General features: G+C 36.1%; 1 protein-coding gene across 1 annotated transcript in view; it reads left to right on the top strand.

Annotated features, from left to right (window-relative positions):
* The window catches only part of Ca-alpha1D (Ca[2+]-channel protein alpha[[1]] subunit D), a 6,221,746-nt gene that overhangs the window by 5,128,951 nt on the left and 1,071,450 nt on the right, over nt 1-21,345 (top strand). Inside the window, exon 22 of the mRNA XM_067758067.1 lies at nt 9,623-9,675. Coding sequence (XP_067614168.1) covers nt 9,623-9,675 — 53 coding nt within the window. The remainder of the gene's footprint in view (nt 1-9,622; nt 9,676-21,345) is intronic.

Here is a 21,345-nt window from a genome sequence, read left to right as displayed (position 1 = left end):
AAAAGACATACGTGTGCACCAAATTTTTCGCCGAGTTATGGCTCCAGAAACTTTGGAAAATGCATTGTAAGAAAGGGGCAGTGCCACGCCAATTTTTTAAGATTTGAATTTGTTCCCATTTCTTGTTGTAATGGCACAAAATACGATTGGTACAAAACAATTTGTCGCTAAGATTTAACTTATTCTTTTTGCCTACGACCCTTTTTAAAGTCATTTATATAAAAGTGGGCGTGGTCCTTAGCCAATCTTATCCATTTCTACTAGAAATATTTCCTGCTATAAGGAAAATATCTGTACCCAATTTTGTAACGATATGTAAATTTTTCTTCGAGTTATGTCTCCCGAAACATTGAAAATTGCTTCGACAAAAAAGGGGCGGTGCGACACCCATTCCCAAAAATTTTAGTTAATTAGATTGGTTGAGCTGAAAGGCCGCGGTTAATGAATAAAACTTCCTTTTGGTTTGTCCATATGTCCCGGATGATGACTTCAGATTGAAGTCGAAATATCGACCAAAATTAAAATTTATGAATATAAAAAAAACCAAAAGGAAGTTTTATTCATTAACCGCGGCCTTACAGCTCAACTAATCAAATTAGTTGCAACATTCAAGGCTACTAAATTTTATCAAAATGATCAAAAATTTTAGTGTTTTCCAATTTAATGTTATAATTCAATTTAGAAAGTAAAATTCTATTCATACAAAGCTCTTTTTTCTAAGATATAGCTTATTATTTCCGTCTACGACCCTTGTAAAAATCTTTTATATAAAAGTGGGCGTGGTCTTTAACCGAAATCGTCCATTTTTTCTATAAATATTTCCTGGTATAGGGAAAATTTGTGTACTCAATTTTATTATGATGCGTTAATTTTTCATTTTTTAAAATTTGAAGTTTTTCCAATTTATTGTTATAAATCCACTTGGGAAATGAAATACCAATGTAATAAAGCTCTTTTTTTGCAAAGATAAAGCTTATTTTATTCGTCCAAGTCTCTTTTAAAAATCTTAACCGGTTCTTAACCGATTTCGGTAATTTTTCTTCAAAGCATTCCTTATAATAAAGTCAACCTCTCTGCCGAATTTTGTTACGATGGGTTTAACGATTTTTGATTTATGATTAATAACATTTGTAAAAATGATTTTATGACAAGTGGGCGGTGCCACACCCATTTAAAATTTTTTTTTCAAATTTTTATCAAGAGTCTCAATATCAGTCCACACGTCAAATTTCTACATCTAGGTGTATTATTTACTAAATAATCACGTTTTTTGTGTTTTCCAAAATGTTATATATATAAAAAGTGGGCGTGGTTATCATCCGATTTCGCTCATTTTCAATACTAATCTATTAAGGGCCCAGATAGCTCGTGTACTAAATTTGGTGAAGATATCTCAATATTTACTCAAGTTATCGTGTTAACGGGCAGACGAACAGACGGACGGATGGACAGACGGACGGACATGGCTCAAATTTTTTTCGATACTGATGATTTTGATATATGGAAGTCTTTATACCTGCACAACCAATCGTTATCCAATCAAAGTTATAATACAGCTGGGTATAATAATCAACTTCTTTACAAAAACAAAAACATTTTAAAATCAAGGCCTTGAAAATAATTTTCATCATTATTGTTATGATATCTATATTTTTTCTTGATTGAAAAAAATGCTAAAATTAGAATAGAAGAAGAAATGCCCCTCAACTCAACTTTGTTGGGTTGTAATTAAAACAACTCAACTTTAAGACAACTCAACTCCTGTTTGGTATTACGAATTACGAATTGATTTGAGTTGCCAACTTCAGAAAGTGATGAAAAGTGGCGGAAATTTAAGCATTTGCAAAAGTGATTTTGTTATTAAAAGCAAAACGGATATTATATGAAATCTATTTTATAATGGCGAAAATGTTGGTGACTGACATGTCGCGAATACGGAAAACATTCGCGTGATCATTCCAATCCATTGGAACTACCAAGCACCAAGTAAGAAAATGTTTAAGTAGCAAATGATGAGCTTCAAATGAAGTTATTTTGCATTACTAAACACAATTAAGGACCATTTCCGCAAACGCGTTCAAGGGAAGGCTTTACCCCTATTTTAAAATTATGCGCAACACTCTTGCTGATGGCACCTATCAAAAATGTGGAAATGAGTTTGGTGTTGGACTGGTTTTAGATATTATTGGGGAGCATATTTGCGCGGAGTGGATTAAAACCCAAAAAGCAAAAATTGTATTTTACTCTAAAACAGGATTCCCAGGAGTTGTAGGTAGTATCGATGGGACTCACGTTCGCATAATTTCACCTATTTTGCCTGCATCCGAACTGCGGCCAGCCTCGTCCAACTTCGGAATGTCGCTCCATAAAGTCAAAAAGTTATTCAATGTAATCCTTCGTTTAAACGTTGTTTTTTCTATAAATGTGTACAAGATTGTTGATTATTGTTTGATTAAAAAAGGTTAAACTACCGGCTCTCAATTTTTTTTTTTTTTTTTTCGGTAACGTTTTATGAGACCGTACACCATCTAATTCTTATCAAAGGTGGTATCAAAAGACGTGTTTCGATCTCCGTTTTTAGGATTCGAAAGCGGAAACTAAAAATTTTATTTCTGTCGAAAAATATTTACAAAATTGCCCCGAGAGGGTCTGAAATATGAGGTCCGATCCATTGTTTTTTGGCACAGAACATCTTTCTGCGTTGGCGGCCTTCGGCCGCGATTTGTAAAAATAACCCTGGTTGCATCCAACGCCTTTCTGCATTAGAGTGTAAAAAAAAATCTGGCAAAATACACCAACCACATGAAAATTTGAACCGAAATGATATGACAGAAATTAAATTTTTAATTTTTGTTTTCGGGTTCTAAAATCGGAGGTCGAAACGTGTCTTTTGATACCAACTTTGAAAATTTTTGTTAAAAATTAGGCGGTGAATCGTCTTGTAAAACGTTACCTTTTTTCAAAACAAATGCAAAATTGTATGAGACAACTGCTAGTAATCAGTTGTAAGATTTTGGCGTCTTTGACAACTACACCAACACAAGGTTGTAAACGGTAATGCCACAAAAAGTTGTTAGACTAGACAACTCAACCGACATTTTTTTTGACAGGTTGAGTTGTAATCTGTAATACCAAATTGCGAAATTTCAACCAAACCAGAGTTGAGTTATAAACCGTAATAGGGGCAAAAGTTTAAGACAACTTCTATATAGCTCGTCGCATAGATTCATTTCGGGAGCTGCCAAACTCATTCAGCGGCAACATTTTGGCAACGCTGCTCTTACGACGACTGACCGTCTCCTTCGTATGTTCTGTTCTCAAGTATATAAACATATATTCGTAAATATATTTGACAGCTATTTTCTTGCAGTATGGGTCGTATTCGAATAACACTGCTCTACAAAATTAAACTTTTTGCATTACCCTGGATCACCACTATTTTTTTTTTATTTGCTATAGTCCCCTAATTATAAAAATGGTCGAAATTTAAAATTCTATGGATACGTTTTTGTTTTTTGTTTTTGTTTTCTAAAATTTTCCTTTTTGAAATGGGAGATTCATTGATTTTATCACAACTCTGGAACGGGTTGTCCGATTTTGTTGGAGAAAACAGGATATAATAGCAAATGAAATTACTTTAAATTGTTTAAATATCATTTTTTTAAGTACTTATTTGTTTCAGAGTTATTTGCATCGCATTTTAAAAAAATCGATTTTTTGTATTAAAAATTTCCATTTTTTTTTTCTTCTTTAATTCGTAAAAAATCGAGAGAGACAAAAACTTACTACTTTTATTAGATGATCGTAAAACTGTGAACATTCCAAATAAGGCAAGCTTTATTTCATGAAAATCCATGGATAAACGGTAATATTATTAACAATTAAGTGAATGAAGGGAAATTACGTATTTTTAATATTTTTGTTTATTTAGATATTTAAGATACCTTTATTAAAGAAATTCTACAAAACCTTGTTGTTAGGCTGGCTTTAGGTCAATTTTCGTAAAAAATAAAACACAAGTGTTTTTCTTTTAACCAATATATTTCGGTTACTCCACGGTAACCGTCTTCAGGGTAAAAATGTTGACAAAAACATAAATAAAACACAAATTAACAAACTTCAAACATAAGAAAATAATAAAAAATTAATTAATTAAAAAATAATAATAAAAATACATTATTTTTCCACATACATTAATTTTCACGTCTGCCCTGTGTGACGCGGAGTTTGGTACTGTTTATTAGTTAATAAGTGCTTATATATATGCGCGCAGTCGGAGCTCTCACTCTTAAAGTTCAGTCGTATATCCGACGGTGTGTTTACTATATGTAACATCTCCAATGTAAATCTCTTATTGTAATTTTGTTCTTGTTGGAGAATTTTCGCGTCATCGAAATTAGGCGAATGCCCACTAGCTGAACAGTGGGTCATTAGTGCTGTTTTTGGGTTATTAGTTGTATGACAATATTTGAAATCCGACTTATGTTGTGAAAGTCTGGATTTTAATTTTAATTTTGTTGTACCTACATAGACACTCTTACACGGCTCTCTGTCATTTCCTTTACACGGAATTTGGTACACAACATTGCTTTTTTCGTTTTGTCGTATTTTTGACTTTGTATTATTAAATAAATAATTTTAAGTGTTAGTCGGTCTATGGGCAATTTTTATTTTTTCCTTATTGTAACAATCCGATTTTGCAAGACGCTCGGAGAGTTGAGGTACGAACGTGAGAGATTTGAGATTTTGAGACTGACTTTTGTGGTTTTTGTTGACTAATAGCATGGTTTACTCTACTTAATAATTTTTTACTAAATTCTACAAAATTTAGTACTTGAAATATTTAAAAATAGTTTCTACTTTATGCTTGTCTACTGTAATTTTGTAATTATGTTGATTTTCAGGACATTGAAATCCATCTGAATCTAGCACGGGAAGAGTAAAACCACCAGCTGAAATCGTGGGATAAGACCAAATCATTTGTTTTCCAAATCCTTTTTTTTTTACTTAAACAAAAGTAACAGTTAGCATCATGATCACATATTTCTCTCCACATCATAGGTTTTTCAATTTGCAGGTTTTCTATGTGAAAAATGAGTATCATAAATATTTTTATTTAATAAATGTAATTGTTACTTACTGAGGGTAGGATTTCCATTTCTTTAAAATATATATACAGCTATCACAAATTGAATTTGGCGTCAAATATTGGCTCAAGTTCTCAACATGTATTTTAAAATAATCCTTATATAAATTTTTTTAGGTAAATAGTGAAATTTCTCCGCCCTTTTGCTGTAGTGTAAAAACCAAATACATAAGAAAATATATTCGGGTAATTTTTGCAGACAAATTTTCTGCTGTTATTATTCATTTTTTTTTTAATTCACTAACCAATTAATAGTTTTTTCTGTTGTTGACAACTTGACTTTTCGCGATCAGAAATGCTAGTAAATAACATTTAATGAACTAAATGAATTACTTTAAATAGTCGCAGGCCACTTCGATTTTCAAAAGTATGTATCTTTTTATACTCAGTTGAGCAGAGCTCACAGAGTATATTAACTTTGATTGGATAACGGTTGGTTGTACAGGTATAAAGGAATCGAGATAGATATAGACTTCCATATATCAAAATCATCAGTATCGAAAAAAAATTCGATTGAGCCATGTCCGTCCGTCCGTCCGTCCGTCTGCCCGTTAACACGATAACTTGAGTAAATTTTGAGGTATCTTGATGAAATTTGGTATGAAGGTTCCTGGGCACTCATCTCAGATCGCTATTTAAAATGAACGATTTCGGACAATAACCACGCCCACTTTTTCGATAACGAAGATTTCGAAAAATCGAAAAAGTGCGATAATTCATTACCAAATATGGATTAAGCGATGAAACTTGGTAGGTGAGTTGAACTTATGACGCAGAACAGAAAACTAGTAAAATTTTGGACAATGGGCGTGGCACCGCCCACTTTTAAAAGAAGGTAATTTAGAAATTTTGCAAGCTGCAATTTGGCAGTCGTTGAAGATATCATGATGAAATTTATCAGGAACGTTAATCTTATTACTATATATCTGCTCAATAAAAAGTAGCAAAATCGGAGAACGACCACGCCCACTTTTTAAAAAAAAATTTTTTTTAATTCAAATTTTAAAAGAAAAGTTAATATCTTTACAGTATATAAGTAAATTATGTCAACATTCAACTCCAGTAATGATATGGTGCAACAAAATTCAAAAATAAAAGAAAATTTAAAAATGGGCGTGGCTCCGCCCTTTTTCATTTAATTTGTCTAGGATACTTTTAATGCCATAAGTCGAACAAAAATTTACCAATCCTTGTGAAATTTGGTAGAGGCTTAGATTCTAGGACCATAACTGTTTTCTGTGAAAAAGGGCGAAATCGGTTGAAGCCACGCCCAGTTTTTATACACAGTCGGCCGTCTGTCCTTCCGCTCGGCCGTTAACACGATAACTTGAGCAAAAATCGATATATCTTTACTAAACTCAGTTCACGTACTTATCTGAACTCACTTTGTATTGGTGTAAAAAATGGCCGAAATCCGACTATGACCACGCCCACTTTTTCGATATCGAAAATTACGAAAAATAAAAAAAAATGCCATAAATATATACCAAATACGAAAAAAGGTATGAAACATGGTAATTGTATTGGTCTATTGACGCAAAATATAACTTTAGAAAAAAACTTGGTAAAATGGGTGTGACACCTACCATATTAAGTAGAAGAAAATGAAAAAGTTTTGAAGGGCGAAATCGAAAGCCCTAGGAATCTTGGAAGGAATACTGTTCGTGGTATTACATATATAAATAAATTAGCGGTACCCGACAGATGATGTTCTGGATCACCCTGGTCCACATTTTGGTCGATATCTCGAAAATGCCTTCACATATGCCACTTCCTTTTAAAACCCTCATTAATACCTTTAATTTGATACCCGTATCGTACAAACACATTCTAGAGTCACCCCTGGTCCACGTTTATGGCGATATCTCGAAAAGGCATCCACATATAGAACTAAGGCCCACTCCTTTTTAAAATACTCATTAACACCTTTCATTTGATACCCATATCGTACAAACAAATTCTAGAGTCACCCCTGGTCCACCTTTATGGCGATATTTCGAAAAGGCGTCCACCTATAGAACTAAGGCCCACGCCCTTTTAAAATACTCATTAACACCTTTCATTTGATACCCATATCGGACAAACAAATTCTAGCGTCACCCCTGGTCCACCTTTATGGCGATATTTCGAAAAGGCGTCCACCTATAGAACTAAGGCCCACGCCCTTTTAAAATAATCATTAACACCTTTCATTTGATACCCATATAGTACAAACGCATTCTAGAGTCAACCCTGGTCCACTTTTATAACGATATTCCGAAAAGGCGTCCACCTATAGAACTAAGGTCCACTCCATTTCAAAATACTCATTAACACCTTTTATTTGATACTTATATCGTACAAACAAATTCTAGAGTCACCCCTGGTCCACCTTTATGGCGATATCTCGAAATGCGTCCATCTATAGAACTTAGGCCCACGCGCTTTTAAAATACTCATTAATACCTTTCATTTGATACCCATATCGTACAAAATAAATTCTAGGGTCACCCCTGGTCCACCTTTATGGCGATATCTCGAAAAGGCGTCCACATATAGAACTAAGGCCCACTCCTTTTTAAAATACTCATTAACACCTTTCATTTGATACCCATATTGTACAAACGCATTCTAGAGTGACCCCTGATCCACCTTTATGGCGATATCTCGAAGAGGCGTCCACCTATAGAACTTAGGCCAGCTCCCTTTTAAAATTATCATTAACACATTTCATTTGATACCCATATCGTACAAACAAATTCTAGAGTCAGGCCTGGTCCACCTATATGGCGATATCCCTAAATGGCGTCCATCTATAGAACTATGGCCCACTTCCTCTTAAAATACTCTTTAATACCTTCCATTTGATACACATGTCATACAAACACATTCCAGGGTTACCCTAGGTTCTTTTTACAACATGGTGATTTTCCCTTACTTTGTCTCCACAGCTTTCAACTGAGTATGTAATGTTCGGTTACACCCGAACTTAGCCTTCGTTACTTGTTTTCGTTAAGTTTGTCACAATCGGCGACAATATACCATACAGGGCAGGCATCTAATGAGTCTGCAAATTTTTTACCCACTACCTGCGAAAGGGTTTGAAAAAAAAGAGTTTTCAAAAAAACTTCATATGCTATGGGAAATGGCCTGTGCAGGCTGGGATGTTCAGTAGGTAGGTATAACAGTTTCTATGACGGAGTGATAATTTGATTTTTTTGTTTTTATGATTTAAGCATTAAGAACATCGCAAGAAATGCATCAAGGAAAAACTTTTATATATTTGATAATAAATATATATGACCATACTTCTTTCGTATGAAAACTCGCGTAGGCAACTTAAATTTTCCATACAGTATGAGGCATTTTTTCTTATGATCTGCGTTTTGCCTTAAGAAAAATTGACGGGGAAAATTTCTTGAGTGTCATTATGAAGTTTTCTCATTTCTGGCAATGCCCGTAGTAAGCTTTAAAAAGACAAAGTTGCGCAAAATTTCATACCTAAATAATTTGTTTGTCAAAAACAATAATAGGTTTCATATGAAAAATTTTCGCTAAATTGGGTATTTTCACTTTATTGTCAATAAAACCAACATTTATCCATGTATTGTCACGAAATAAGGTTTCAATTATTTATAATGTTTACGGTTTTGAGACCGTGAAATAAAAATGGAAAGTTTTTAAAACCTTCGATATTTTATGAATTTTTGAAAAATAAAAAAATTTTCGATTTTGCAAAAAAAATTTTTTTTTTACATTTTTATGTGAAAACTCCACAACCGTCGATCATATAAAAAAATGTCTTATCGAAACTTGAAGGAATTTTTTCGGTGAATCCACTGGTGTTTCTCTCGACGAATTTAGATAAGTAATTTCCAAGATATGATAAAATAAATGGAAAGACCTCTGTGAAATTCGGGATTTTAGAAAAAGAAAAAAAAAATCGTATCCATAGAATTTTAAATTTTGGGTGTTTTTGTACTTAGGGGGCCATAATACATCGAAATTAAATAGTTAGACTTCAAAGTAATTTCTCTTGCTGACTAGTGTATTCATTAACAACTGGATATTTGAGGGAAATATGGACTTCGGATTTCCCCCAGTGCTAATAAAAAATTACATTATGTGTAAATAAAAATACATTATTTTGCTCTATCAGGGGAGATCTGTATAGTAAAACAAAGACTTTCAGCAGTTAGTGTCCACAAGTTTAAATTTTTACTCTTTTTGGCTTTGAATTTCCTACAAGTGTTAAGAGTTAAGTTCAACATTTAAAATGAACAAAAATTTAAAAAAAAGCTGTAGAAAATCAAAAGATTTAGATTAAGTACAGGAAAGTTCGAAAATTGCCCACAACGTTGACCGACTTAAAACTTAGGTTGAAATTTTTAAACGCGAAGCACCATTACATTTAAGCACAGCTAGTAGACCTAGATTAACAAATGTATATTGGAGTTTTAACGCAAACTTTCTTTTCTTTTCTAAAATTCATTACAGGGTAAATTCAGTTTCTGTTCCGATGGATCAAAGATGACGAGTAAAGATTGCTTGTAAGTAGCCACAATATTTTCAATTACATACATAATCAATGGAAGGGAGGGTTCACAAAAAAAAAATAGTTGAAACCCAAAAATGGTTTAGTGAATGGAAGTGAATTTTCGAACTGTTCTGAAAGATAATAACAATTTACCTAATCCAGAGTAAAGTGAAATGAAGTGTTTCTTAGCATGACGAAGACAATACTAAAAGCCTGCAGCGAGCTTTTAGTATAAACAAATTTAAGGGTGAACTGCCGGTCAATAAAGACCTCACATACACTGAATGTGTTCATATCGTTACCGGAGTTTGTTTGACGACCAAACGGAAGAGCAACAGTCAGGTACCAGGACTTATGGCTCAGAATAACTTCGTCCTATTAGCAAATACTAGAAGTTGTCTAGGACATGGCTCTACAGCTGCCTCGAGATCTGGAAACTCTGCCGCCCCCTAACAACTGAAGCACTGACCTGGCGATCGCATGACACAAACACAGAACGTGCTCAACCGTTTCATTCTGCAACCCGCACTTTTTACGCCTGCTGTTACTGACGAGACCTAACTTATAAGCCAGTGACGCCAGAAGGTAGTATCCAGTTAGTATGCCCATCGTGAGCCTCTCTTCCGAGATATGAGCCACTTTGTGAGTTTAATATCGGAGGCTTTGCACATGATCTTTTGCAGCGCCGCGATTTTGTCCACGCCTTTCCTGCTTGTTGAATCATATGCAGTTCCTGTCCTCTTTTAATTTCTCCCAAACGGATTGGGACGTGTATTGTCCTTTCAGCGAGTGTTGCATCCTCCTTTGCCAACTCATCGGCATTTTCGTTACCTTCTAACCCTTTATGAACGGGAAATTTTGGTCCAGTTCGTTGCCCTATCTCTACCCTCCTCAGGAGGATGCTGAAGCTGATATATGCATGGTCTGGGAAAGATATCCGGTCAGGGACCCCCTGTTAGCCACTTGTAGACTACTTTGTTGTAATTAGCAGAAAATAGTCGCAACTCTGTTAAACCTAAGCAGCATACAAACATTCGCAGTTATGACTTAGCCATAGGCCTGCACTATCCAAGTGTTACGCTAGCCTCAAGATACATAGATACATATGTCACCGGCAACCGTACTTGTTCTTGCGTTACACCCTTATCGACAAAATGTATCTCAACCAGGTATCTGCGCGCGTTGCGCAACATTAGTGGAAGGAGGCCTACATGTACAGGTATGAATGTGTGCATGCGCAAAAAAACGAAATGCAACTGCACATGCGTGGGTGTGAATTGAGTGAAAGTGGTAGGAAATTCCGTTTATACACGAATCGGGGTATGCGCACGATCGAGCTGAAGCTCAGAAAATCATTGCAAAAGTTGGATTTAAAGTGCGTTGGCGTGCCGCGGAAAAGTTAAAGCAAAGTATAGTGCCGGTCAAGTGAAAAAAAAAAAAAAAACTTCATTTTTTAATAAAACAAAAAACAAAATCCCGTAATTTTCGCCAAACGGTTTCAATTCCGTACAATCTGCACAATTGTAAAGTATAACAACGAGAAGCAAAGTCCGTTGGACATCCTGCCACCGGTAAGTACTAATGTACTGTTTATTTAACTAAATTCCTTAAAAGAAAAAACCCCTTTTGTGATTTTTCCTAAAAATTTAAATTTGATAACTGTTTCATTTTCATTTGAGAAAAACATTCACTTTTAAAATTAAAGTTTGAAAAAATTTAAAAGCCCATCATCTTTCGATTTTATGTACCCTTCTTGTACTCGTAAGTTGAGCGAAGTTTCCCTTTGGCAATAAATGAAAAAATCATTTAAATAGACCTTGATCTCAAATGACGCAAAAGAATTTTTTTGCAGATAGTTGAACTTTAGCGATATTATTTTTCGCCACGGTAAAATTATATAACTTATTCCCTCAGTTGACATAAATTAAAATTTAGCAAATTTTTCTTCAACTTAAACCTAATTTAAAGATTTTGTTTGCATTAAACATAAGTGGAAGAAAAAAAAAAAATCTCTTTAAAATGCAGTCTAAAATTTAGTAAAAAAAAAATTAAATGAATAGAAAAATAAATAGGTAGAAAAAAAAATTTAATTTTTGGAAATTAGAAATTAGTTGAAATAAAATTGGGGTAAAATGAAAGAAAAAAAAATTAAATAAACCCGAGAAAAAAAAAATTAAACAGAAAACAATTTTTGTTAATCTGAATTTGTTTTGAGTTTGAATTTTTGAGTAGCAGAAGTTAATTTAAGTTAAAGTAAAAAGCCGAAGTAAATTAATGGAGTTTTCTTTTCTGGAAATGGTGTCGCCCCTGTTGGTTTTCCCCAGCACCCCTGTGAGCTTGTTTGTTCTTTTCAAAAAATATTTTCCACCGAATAAGAAAAGGGGTCCATTGACTACGAAGAAGAACCATTTTTGCATCGCGGCAGGTGGCTAGATCAAAAGGTAGACTTTAAGAGGGCAACATGAGGGCAACATTTTTTTACAGAAAAGAAAACGCTATAAAATTAACTTGAAATTAGTTAAAGGGACAAAAGATAATTGATTTGGAAAAAAATTTGAAGTTGAAATGAGATTAGTAGGTGAAAACAGAAAGAAAGAACTTTTTCTTTGGGTTGCTTTATTGCATGCATATATGTATGTATGTATGTCCATCTTACTGCATTATGTGCCAATTGTGATTGGAAAGATAGGGTATGGCTGGGCATACATACATGGGTGCAGGAAGCAATAAAGGAAACAACGAGACATGATATTCAGCCTGTAGACAATTTTTCGTTTTTTTGTGTTTCTTTTATAGATTTTGGGGCAGGACCTGGGAAGGGGCTAAGGAATATACTTACCCGCATTTACAAGCATTATTTAAAGGGAGTGATTGGAAATTTGGAAACACATTTGTTCCAACGACATATGTAGCGCACTAGATTGCCGGGGAATGTCATAGAGATCAGGGAAAAAGAGAGAAAGAGAGAGAAACTTCCAGGCTAGGAAGTGATCGTGGCCTGCAAGCGACATTAACTGAGCGAGAGCAGCGCCCACGCCAACGCCAATGTTCGACAGAGGAAGCCAGGCAACGTGAGCAGCAGTGACAGCATCGCCACCAGCAGCACCAGCAACGTCACCACCACCAAATTCCAACGAGGGCCGAGGGAACACATTTTTTTTATTGTTTGCCGCATATAACCATTTTTTTTTATTTTAATTATAACTATTGGTTAACTTCAAAAATTTTTTTAAACATCACTATTTCCGTTATTTCTATAAGGATTTCGCTTGTGTTTTTGCTAGGACCATGTAGCTTGCACACTTCTCGTTTTTTTTTTGGTTTTTTTGGTTACACGTAAGCACATTTTGTTGGCTTCTAAGTTAGCCTTCGGGCTTTAAAATTTTTTTTTTGATATTTTTTCTTTGTCATTTTTTTCCTTTACACACAAATTTCTTTCGTTTTTTTCTTTGCGGTGGTCTAACAATTTTGCCTCCACACACTTTTGTATGCCAGCTACTTTTTTTTCTGTAAGCAAGTTTTTATTGCACTCACATACTTTTTGTGTGATTTTTTTCTTTTCCTTTTGTGTTTTTTTTCGGCCGCGTAATTTTGTGACCCACACGATGCCCGCTACCGCGAGTGGAGCCGGTTGCAAAATTCCATTGAACCTTACTTAGGCAGTGAACGGATGGTATTTGTACGAGTGATAAGAGACATATGTATGTAAAATTTTCCTCCCTCGCAGGTCCCCCACAGCTTGAAGGCGCCTACAATGCTGATGTGCTGAGATCAGGTGAGTGAGAAAACGAAGAAAAAAAAAAAACAAAGAAAAAAAAACTATCATATCCGTCTTTTTACATATAGGTGTACGTATGCAAGCATTGACCTATATATATGCCTATGTACATAATACCTTAGCCTAGGTCAGGAATTTGCATTAACTTTAGCTGCTGTGGTTTCTTTATTATATGTATATACATACCGATAGATCTTTTTGCGGTTTCGTAGAAGGAAAGATATGACAACGATTTTTTTTGTTGTAGAAGCAAAGTATCTTCCTAACACAGAATACATTAGGGGGTGACGAGTTACACACAACCCTCAATATCGTTCACATGATTTTGTTTGAATTCGATTACCTTTTTTTTTTTGCTTCGAACTGGATTGTTTTTTTTTTTTATGGTTGAAAAGTGATTTGAAGATGTCAAGCTTTTGTTTATACAGATATATTGTATTGCCAAAGAGAATTGTCAAAATACTTTATTATCCTTTTTTTGCGATAATTTCTTTGCTTTCTTCAAAGCTGGCACTAGTGGTACTTGGAGGATTTGAAGGTGCATATGCATATGTGGTTTAAGTCTTCTTTTATTAAAATTTAATTTCCTTTTTTTTTGTTTCCTTTTTTTTTTTGTGTGCATGCAGTTGCTGAAGCTACTGCACACTCGTTCCAGCAACAAGTGTGAATGAGGCTTGTAACATGCATTCAAATGGGGGTAGTTTTATAGGGTGGGTATAAAGGTGTTGCATCCGTACTTCGGTGCCGAGTACTGGGTATCGATGTGCACCCTTTACAACGTTACATGGGGAATTAGCTAGCTGACACGACAAGGACAGAATAATTCCGGACTGAAACCTCCCACAATGACCTCACCGAGGGCAACACCATACACACCAAGAGTAACAACATAAACAGTTATAGATAGACCAGGAAAGATAGTTAAATCTGATACTTTTTTTGTTACAAGAACCTTTTTATATAGGTGGTGGCATCTTTTTAATATACATATGTATAACTTGTGAAACACATTAAATATACACACGTTTATTGAAATACACCCAAAACTATAATTTATTTGGGGTTCAGTGGGAAAAATCCTTTGTAATCCTTTAAACGGAATATTTGAATTTATATTGGATTTTTACCAACAAAATATTATTTTGTTTTATTTGCAAAATTTCTTTTGCTGGAAATTAATTGCGAAATAATCTGCATTCCTTTTTAATTTTTTTATAATTAACTAGTTACTTATACATTTTTGATATTTTTTAATAAATTTCGTTTTAATGTTGTAAAATCGAAGTTCCGAATTACAACTCCTAGTTTTGCTTTAACTTCTCAACTTCGAAATATTTTTTTTGTTTGGAATTTCAAAAACTCCTAGATCTGTTTCGAATTTATTTAAATATAAATTCGCAGAAGTCTGTCTATTTTGTGAATTTTTAATTTACGATTCGAAATTTCCTGTATATTTTATATTCAATTCAGATACATTTTTTTATTCTCCTTTTCAGGATATCACACCGAGTTGATTTGCTTACTTTGGGTTTAAAGCAAACCCTTTGAATTTTTTTACTTTCTTTAGTTTAAATTTAAGTTTTATTTTTATTTTTTTTTTATTTTTTTTTATTTTTTTGAGACCAATATTTATTTCCAACGGTTCCCGAACCCTTAATTTTTTTTTACTTGAATTACTTCTGTATCCTTTTTAATCTAAGTTCTTTTGAAGGTTATATTTTTCTTAGGGTTTTAAACTCAATTTCAAAAAAATTTTATTTAGTTTTATTGCTTTTACATATCATACCTATTTAAACGAATCAATTTGGATTGAAATTTAATCCCTGGTTTTCTATACCCTGGATTAAAACTTCAGTTATATATATATATATTTGATTTGAATTGCTAGTTTGTTGAAGTTTTTATTTTTTTGTTTTTTTTATTATTTTATTTTTAATTTTTGAATTTTGATTTTTTTTTTTAAACTTTAAAATTGTTATTTTATTTTTTTTTGAAATTTGTTTTGAATTTAAAAATTATTGGATTTTTTTCTGATTTTATTCTTATAAATATAACCCCTTTATTACCACTTAAATTTAAGTTTTACATCAATTTATTTTCTCTATTTTTAGTTTTCGAATTTTGAATATAAATTTAATTTTTAAGATCCCTTTATAATTTTGAATTTCATTTTCCAAGTTTCTTTATTTTTTTTACTTTTAATTTTAATACAGACTCGAAAATTTATTTTAATTTTTTTATTGAATTTTTGAGTTTTTTATTTTAGTTTAAGTCTAAAGTTTTTTTTTCAATCGAAGTTTTAGTCTTGAATTTATACCTTTTATTTTTATTTCTGCATTAAAATATTTAAATTTAGTTCCTATAATTAACATTTTTTTTATTCTATTTTATTGTTATTATTTCTTCCTTTTCATCCCGCTGGAATTATTCATATTTTTTTTTTTCGGGGAAATCCTGTGTATTTTCAGTTACACTTGTTATTAAATCTTTAATTTGAATTTTGAGTAAATCACTAGAATTTTTAGTTTTCGTTCAATTGCTTTAGTTTCTTTTTTAGGCACTTGATTCAATTTCCCTTGTTTTTGCCTTTTTTTTGAATTGCTATTTAATTTCGTAATTTTCTCTTATTAGTTTAGTAAATTTTTTTTTGGAGTTAGCGGGTAAGTTTTTTTACTTGAATTTTTATGTTTGTGAAACTTTTCTTCTTCTTCTAAACATTTTTTTTGGGTTCTGATTTGCAATCCGTTCTGTTTAAGTTGCTTTAATTTTTTTCTGGAAGGAAAATTGAAGCTCATTTCTAAATTTAAGGCGATACTGCGTGTTTGAGATTGTGTGAATCCGTAGAGTGTGTCTGAGTACATGTCTGACGGAGACAACAGGGAAGAAAGAGTTTTTGGTGGTTTGGGCCTGTTCAGCGGAGACAGGCGTATTACTCGTGGCTTTGCGCGTGCCCTTGGAAATCAGGTAGTTGGGTCACTGTTCAACCAAATTGATACAGGTATTCAACACCCGGTAGATTTCGTCCCTGTAGACTACTTTAACCAGTGCACTGCTAGGATTTTTGGCCCTTTCGAAGGAGGGAGCGGACGCGAAGCTAGTGTGTCCCTTGTGAGCCAGGTAGTGGCAAATAGGTCCGAAGAGAGCCTGAACTTTTCGAAAAAGCTCGACGAAATTTTAGATATGGCAGAAGATGAACAGGGCGGTGCTGAGAGGGGCGTTGGTCCAGTAGGGAATCAGATGCCAGGGGTTCCGGCAGCTGGGGTTGCGGTAGCATCAGGGAATAGGATGGCGAACACCGATACCAACACCGAACAACTAAGTCGTTTGATGGCCATGATGGCGCAGCAAGGCGACCTAATGGCGCAGTGGACAAACGAACTCGGAAATATCAAGACCTATGTAGCCAACCTCAGCGGCCGAGTAGCCGAGATCGAAACCTCCGCAGCACAGGCATTGGACCACCGCTCCACTCAGGCATCAACGCCAAACAACAGAGGCCAAACAAATTCAGATGGAGCAGGCCACAACACCAACAACGGAGAACGACGAACGGCCGGAGGAAGTCAGGCCACACAGGAGCCACAGCGTTGGAAGAAAATGGACCTGGAGAAGTGACATATAAAGTTCGACGGCACAGACAAAGGTATCTCGGTAGAAAGTTTTTTGTTTCGAATTGAGAAGATGAGGGTACAGCATCAGATCACTCATCACCAACTGTTTACAGACTTTCATTGCCTCGTGTCGGGCGCGGCTTTGAAATGGTACTGGCAGGTGTTAGAAGATCATGCAGAAGATCCAAACTTGGGATACATGGACCTGAAGGCAGAACTGCTAGCCCATTTCAAGACCGCAGAGTCCGACTACGAGGTGATTCGGCAAATCATGGAACGAAAACAGTTGGTGCATGAGGGATTTGATGAATTTTATGGGGAAGTACATAACTTGACGCTCAGGCTTCGGAAGAGAATTCCTGAAAAGGAGCTAGTAGGAATAATTAAGGGGAACCTGAATCCATACCTGGCTAACCTTACATTCTCATCGAAAATGGACACACTGGCCGAACTAAAGGCTGAGTGCCGGCATGCCGAAAAGGTTATCAAGGAAAACAAAAGTAGGTCTAAAGGGGCGGTAAGCGAACTGGTCTACCCCGACGTACAGTTTTCAGAAGAGATGAGTTGTTCCAAGCCGCTTGAAGCGATAGGAAACCCATTTAAAAATAGGCCAAACAGTGGTCAGCTACCTGATAGCAGGACACAACTGGCACCGCGTGGTGCACCTACCACAACGTCTACAACCGGTACCAAACCAACTATAAACTCTTTCTGTCCCTCACCTTTCCACTTAATGTTGTGCTTCTCTTGTGGAATGCCGGTCGACCATTTTGTGAAGAATCCCGCTGAAGCCAATAGGGAAACGCGTTGCAAATCTAGCTTCCACAACATGGTCTGCTTTTCATGTGGGGGAGACAGCTCTTTTTGTGTGTTCAAACCTCCCAAGGGAAACGGGAATCTGGCAGAGATGACCGGGGTACTCAGCCAGGAGAAGGAGCGCCCGGACAACAAACAATGAAAATTTTAAGAAGAGAAAATAATAATGAACGAATCGAAAACAGTTTGGATGTAAGAAAGAAGAGAGAATTGAAGAGTTTACATATAAGGAAACTAGAATATGAGGAAGCCCGGAGGAGAATATTTAATGAGGAGATAGTAGAAAGAAGAAGAAGCAGAAATTTTAAAAAGATACAAAAGATGAGAGAAAAGAGAAAGATGTTTAGAAGAATCAGGAGCAAAATAATTTCGACAATAGTCACTTTAAAGGGTGACAATAGATTTTTTGCGCAAACCAAGATAGGGGGTAAAGACACATTAGCTTTGTTAGATTCGGGAGCAGGAGCATGTTGTCTGGGGAAAAATAGTGAGAAGTTTTTAGAAGGGCACGAAGCAAGGATTCTGCCAATAACACTTCAATTTATTAAGACGGCAAACGGAGAAGAAACGCCAGTGACAGGCGTGGTAGTATTACCAGTGATGTGGGATGAGATGTGCAGGGACTTAGAGTTTTTAATAGTACCAGGGCTCCAACAGGAAGTATATTTAGGGATTGACTTTTGGAAGGTTTTCAACCTGAACGTAGTTAGTAGAGGCCCCACAGCTCGTCCAACCCACACGACAGTAGCTCGCTCCGGCCGAGGGGGACTTATCCTTCGACGCTGTACAACATGTGTTATCCCCAGACCAGACAGTAGCTTTAGAGAGGGTAAAGGCACAATTCCCGTCGTTAGCTGTCTTAGAATTAGGCCGTACCGGATTAGAAGAACATGTGATAGAGGTACGCGATGAGAATTTACCTGTTAAACAACGCCACTACCCCATCCCACTAGCGATTCAAAAGTTAGTTTACGCCGAATTAGATCGAATGCTTAGTATGGGGGTAATCGAAGAATCCAACAGTAGTTGGAACTCACCAGTTTCACTTGTTATTAAGGGAACTAAGAATCGACTTTGCCTGGATGCGCGTAAGGTAAATGAGCGAACCGTCAAGGACGCCTATCCACTCCCTCATATCGACGGAATACTTAGCCGGCTACAAAATACTAGGTATATATCAGCCATAGACCTGAAGGACGCCTTCTGGCAGATTCCGTTAGGAAAAAGATCAAGGGAGAAGACAGCGTTCACAGTGCCGGGGAGACCCCTCTACCAATTTACAGTTATGCCCTTCGGACTGTGCAACGCGGCACAAAGAATGTGTCGATTAATGGACAAGGTTATACCCGCTTCGTTACGTGAATGTGTATTTGTGTACCTTGATGACTTGTTAGTTTGTTCTGAAGATTTTTCGTCTCATATATGTTTGTTAGAAAAGGTCGCTCGGTGTCTTCGCGAAGCAAACCTAACGTTAAACGTAGAGAAAAGCAAATTTTGTTATAAAGAAGTTCGATACCTTGGTTATGTTGTAGGTGACGGCTGCATTAGAACTGATGCTAACAAGGTAGCAGCTGTGAGGGACTTTCCCGAGCCGAAAACCCCGAAACAGTTACGACGGTTCCTAGGCATGTCAGGCTGGTACCGACGCTTCATACAAGATTACGCGACTGTTGCAGCTCCGCTGCACGACTGCCTCACCAAGGAAAAGATAAAGAAATTCACTATGACTGATGACGCTAGACGGGCATTTGAACAACTCAAACGAAGCCTAATATCGGCTCCCGTCCTAACACATCCACATTTTAACAGACGTTTCTACATCCAATGCGATGCATCGACAGACGGAGTGGGCGGGGTTCTTGTCCAACTCGACGAAGACAATAACGAAAGACCAATTGCATACATGTCTGCAAAACTGAACAAAGCACAGAAAAACTATAGTGTGACAGAACAGGAATGTTACGCAGCTGTTCTAAGCGTAAAACGTTTTCGACCTTATGTGGAGGGCTTGCCCTTCACGATAATAACGGACCACGCGAGCTTAAAATGGCTTATGAACCAAAAAGACCTTGCTGGACGACTTGCTAGATGGAGTTTAAAACTCCAAAGTTTCGATTTTGACATCGAACTTAGAAGAGGCTCACAAAACGTTGTACCGGACACTCTCTCCAGAATGGACATGGAAGAAATAAGACCAAGTGACAGAGTCATGGACTTATGTCTAGACTCGCCGTATTTTGACTCAGACGAATACCGTGAGCTACAAAAAACAGTGACGGACAACAAGGATAAATTGCCAGACTTATGTGTATCTGACGGTTACGTATATAAACGGACGCAGTTCGACCGGGGGGATGTACTTCAAGCGGACCAAGCCTGGAAGCTTTGGGTTCCGTCGGAGCTGCGATCGGGGCTGGTAGAGTCTGCTCACAGCTCACTTTCAGCTGGTCAAGGTGGGATCCACAAAACTTTGTCCCGTTTACGCGAACGATATTACTGGCCAGAAATGGTAACAGAAGTTTGTACTTTTATTAAAGGATGTGAAGTCTGCTCAGAAAGCAAGACACAAACTGCTTTTCACAAGCCCCTTATGGGTAAGCAACATGTAACCGAACGGCCTTTTCAACGCTTGTTTGTAGATTTTATGGGTCCTTATCCTCCTACGTCTGATGGTAATGTCTTCGTGTTTGTATGTTTAGATCATTTTACAAAGTTTGTATTCTTGAAACCTATGCGCAAAGCAACTTCAGCGGAGGTGGTGAAATTTCTGGAACGAGAAGTCTTCCATATATTCGGGGTACCCGAATACATCCATTCGGACAACAATTCGTTTCGGGAACTTTCGCCACCCTCCTAGGGAAATATGGTACTACCCATATCAAGACAGCCTTTTATTCACCGCAGGGAAACGCCGCAGAGAGGGTCAATCGGTCGGTTCTCCAGATCGTAAGATCATTCATTAACGAAAACCAAAAATCTTGGGACCGACATATTAGTGATGCGGCGTTTGCACTTCGAAGTGCTGTCAACTCCGCAATCAACATGACGCCCTATCATGCCACTTTCGGTATGCCTATGATACTGCATGCAGCATCATACGAGCTATACCGAAAGTTGGGGTCGCTGAAGGATGTTGATTGCGAGGTGGAGACAAATGGTGATAGAATGCAGTTACTAAGGGACAGAATTAAAAAGGAGCTGAAGTTAGCATACGAGCGTAGTAAGAAAGTGTATGATACCAGAAGTAGGGACGTTAGGTTTAAAATTGGACAAGTGGTATACCGCCGGAATTTTAAACAGAGCTCCCAGGTTGACAACTATAATGCCAAGCTGGCACCCAAGCAAGTCAAATGTATAGTGCTTAAAACAATAGGAAATTCAATGTACGAGCTAGGGGATGCCAACGGGAAAAGAATCGGGGTATACCACGCTAAGGATATATGTACAAAGTAAATGTTATATGTTGCATGTTAGACGT

Source organism: Eurosta solidaginis, chromosome X (genome assembly GCF_040869045.1).
Source record: "Eurosta solidaginis isolate ZX-2024a chromosome X, ASM4086904v1, whole genome shotgun sequence".
In the NCBI taxonomy this organism is placed as follows: domain Eukaryota; kingdom Metazoa; phylum Arthropoda; class Insecta; order Diptera; family Tephritidae; genus Eurosta; species Eurosta solidaginis.
This window is presented reverse-complemented; position numbering and strand designations above follow the sequence as displayed.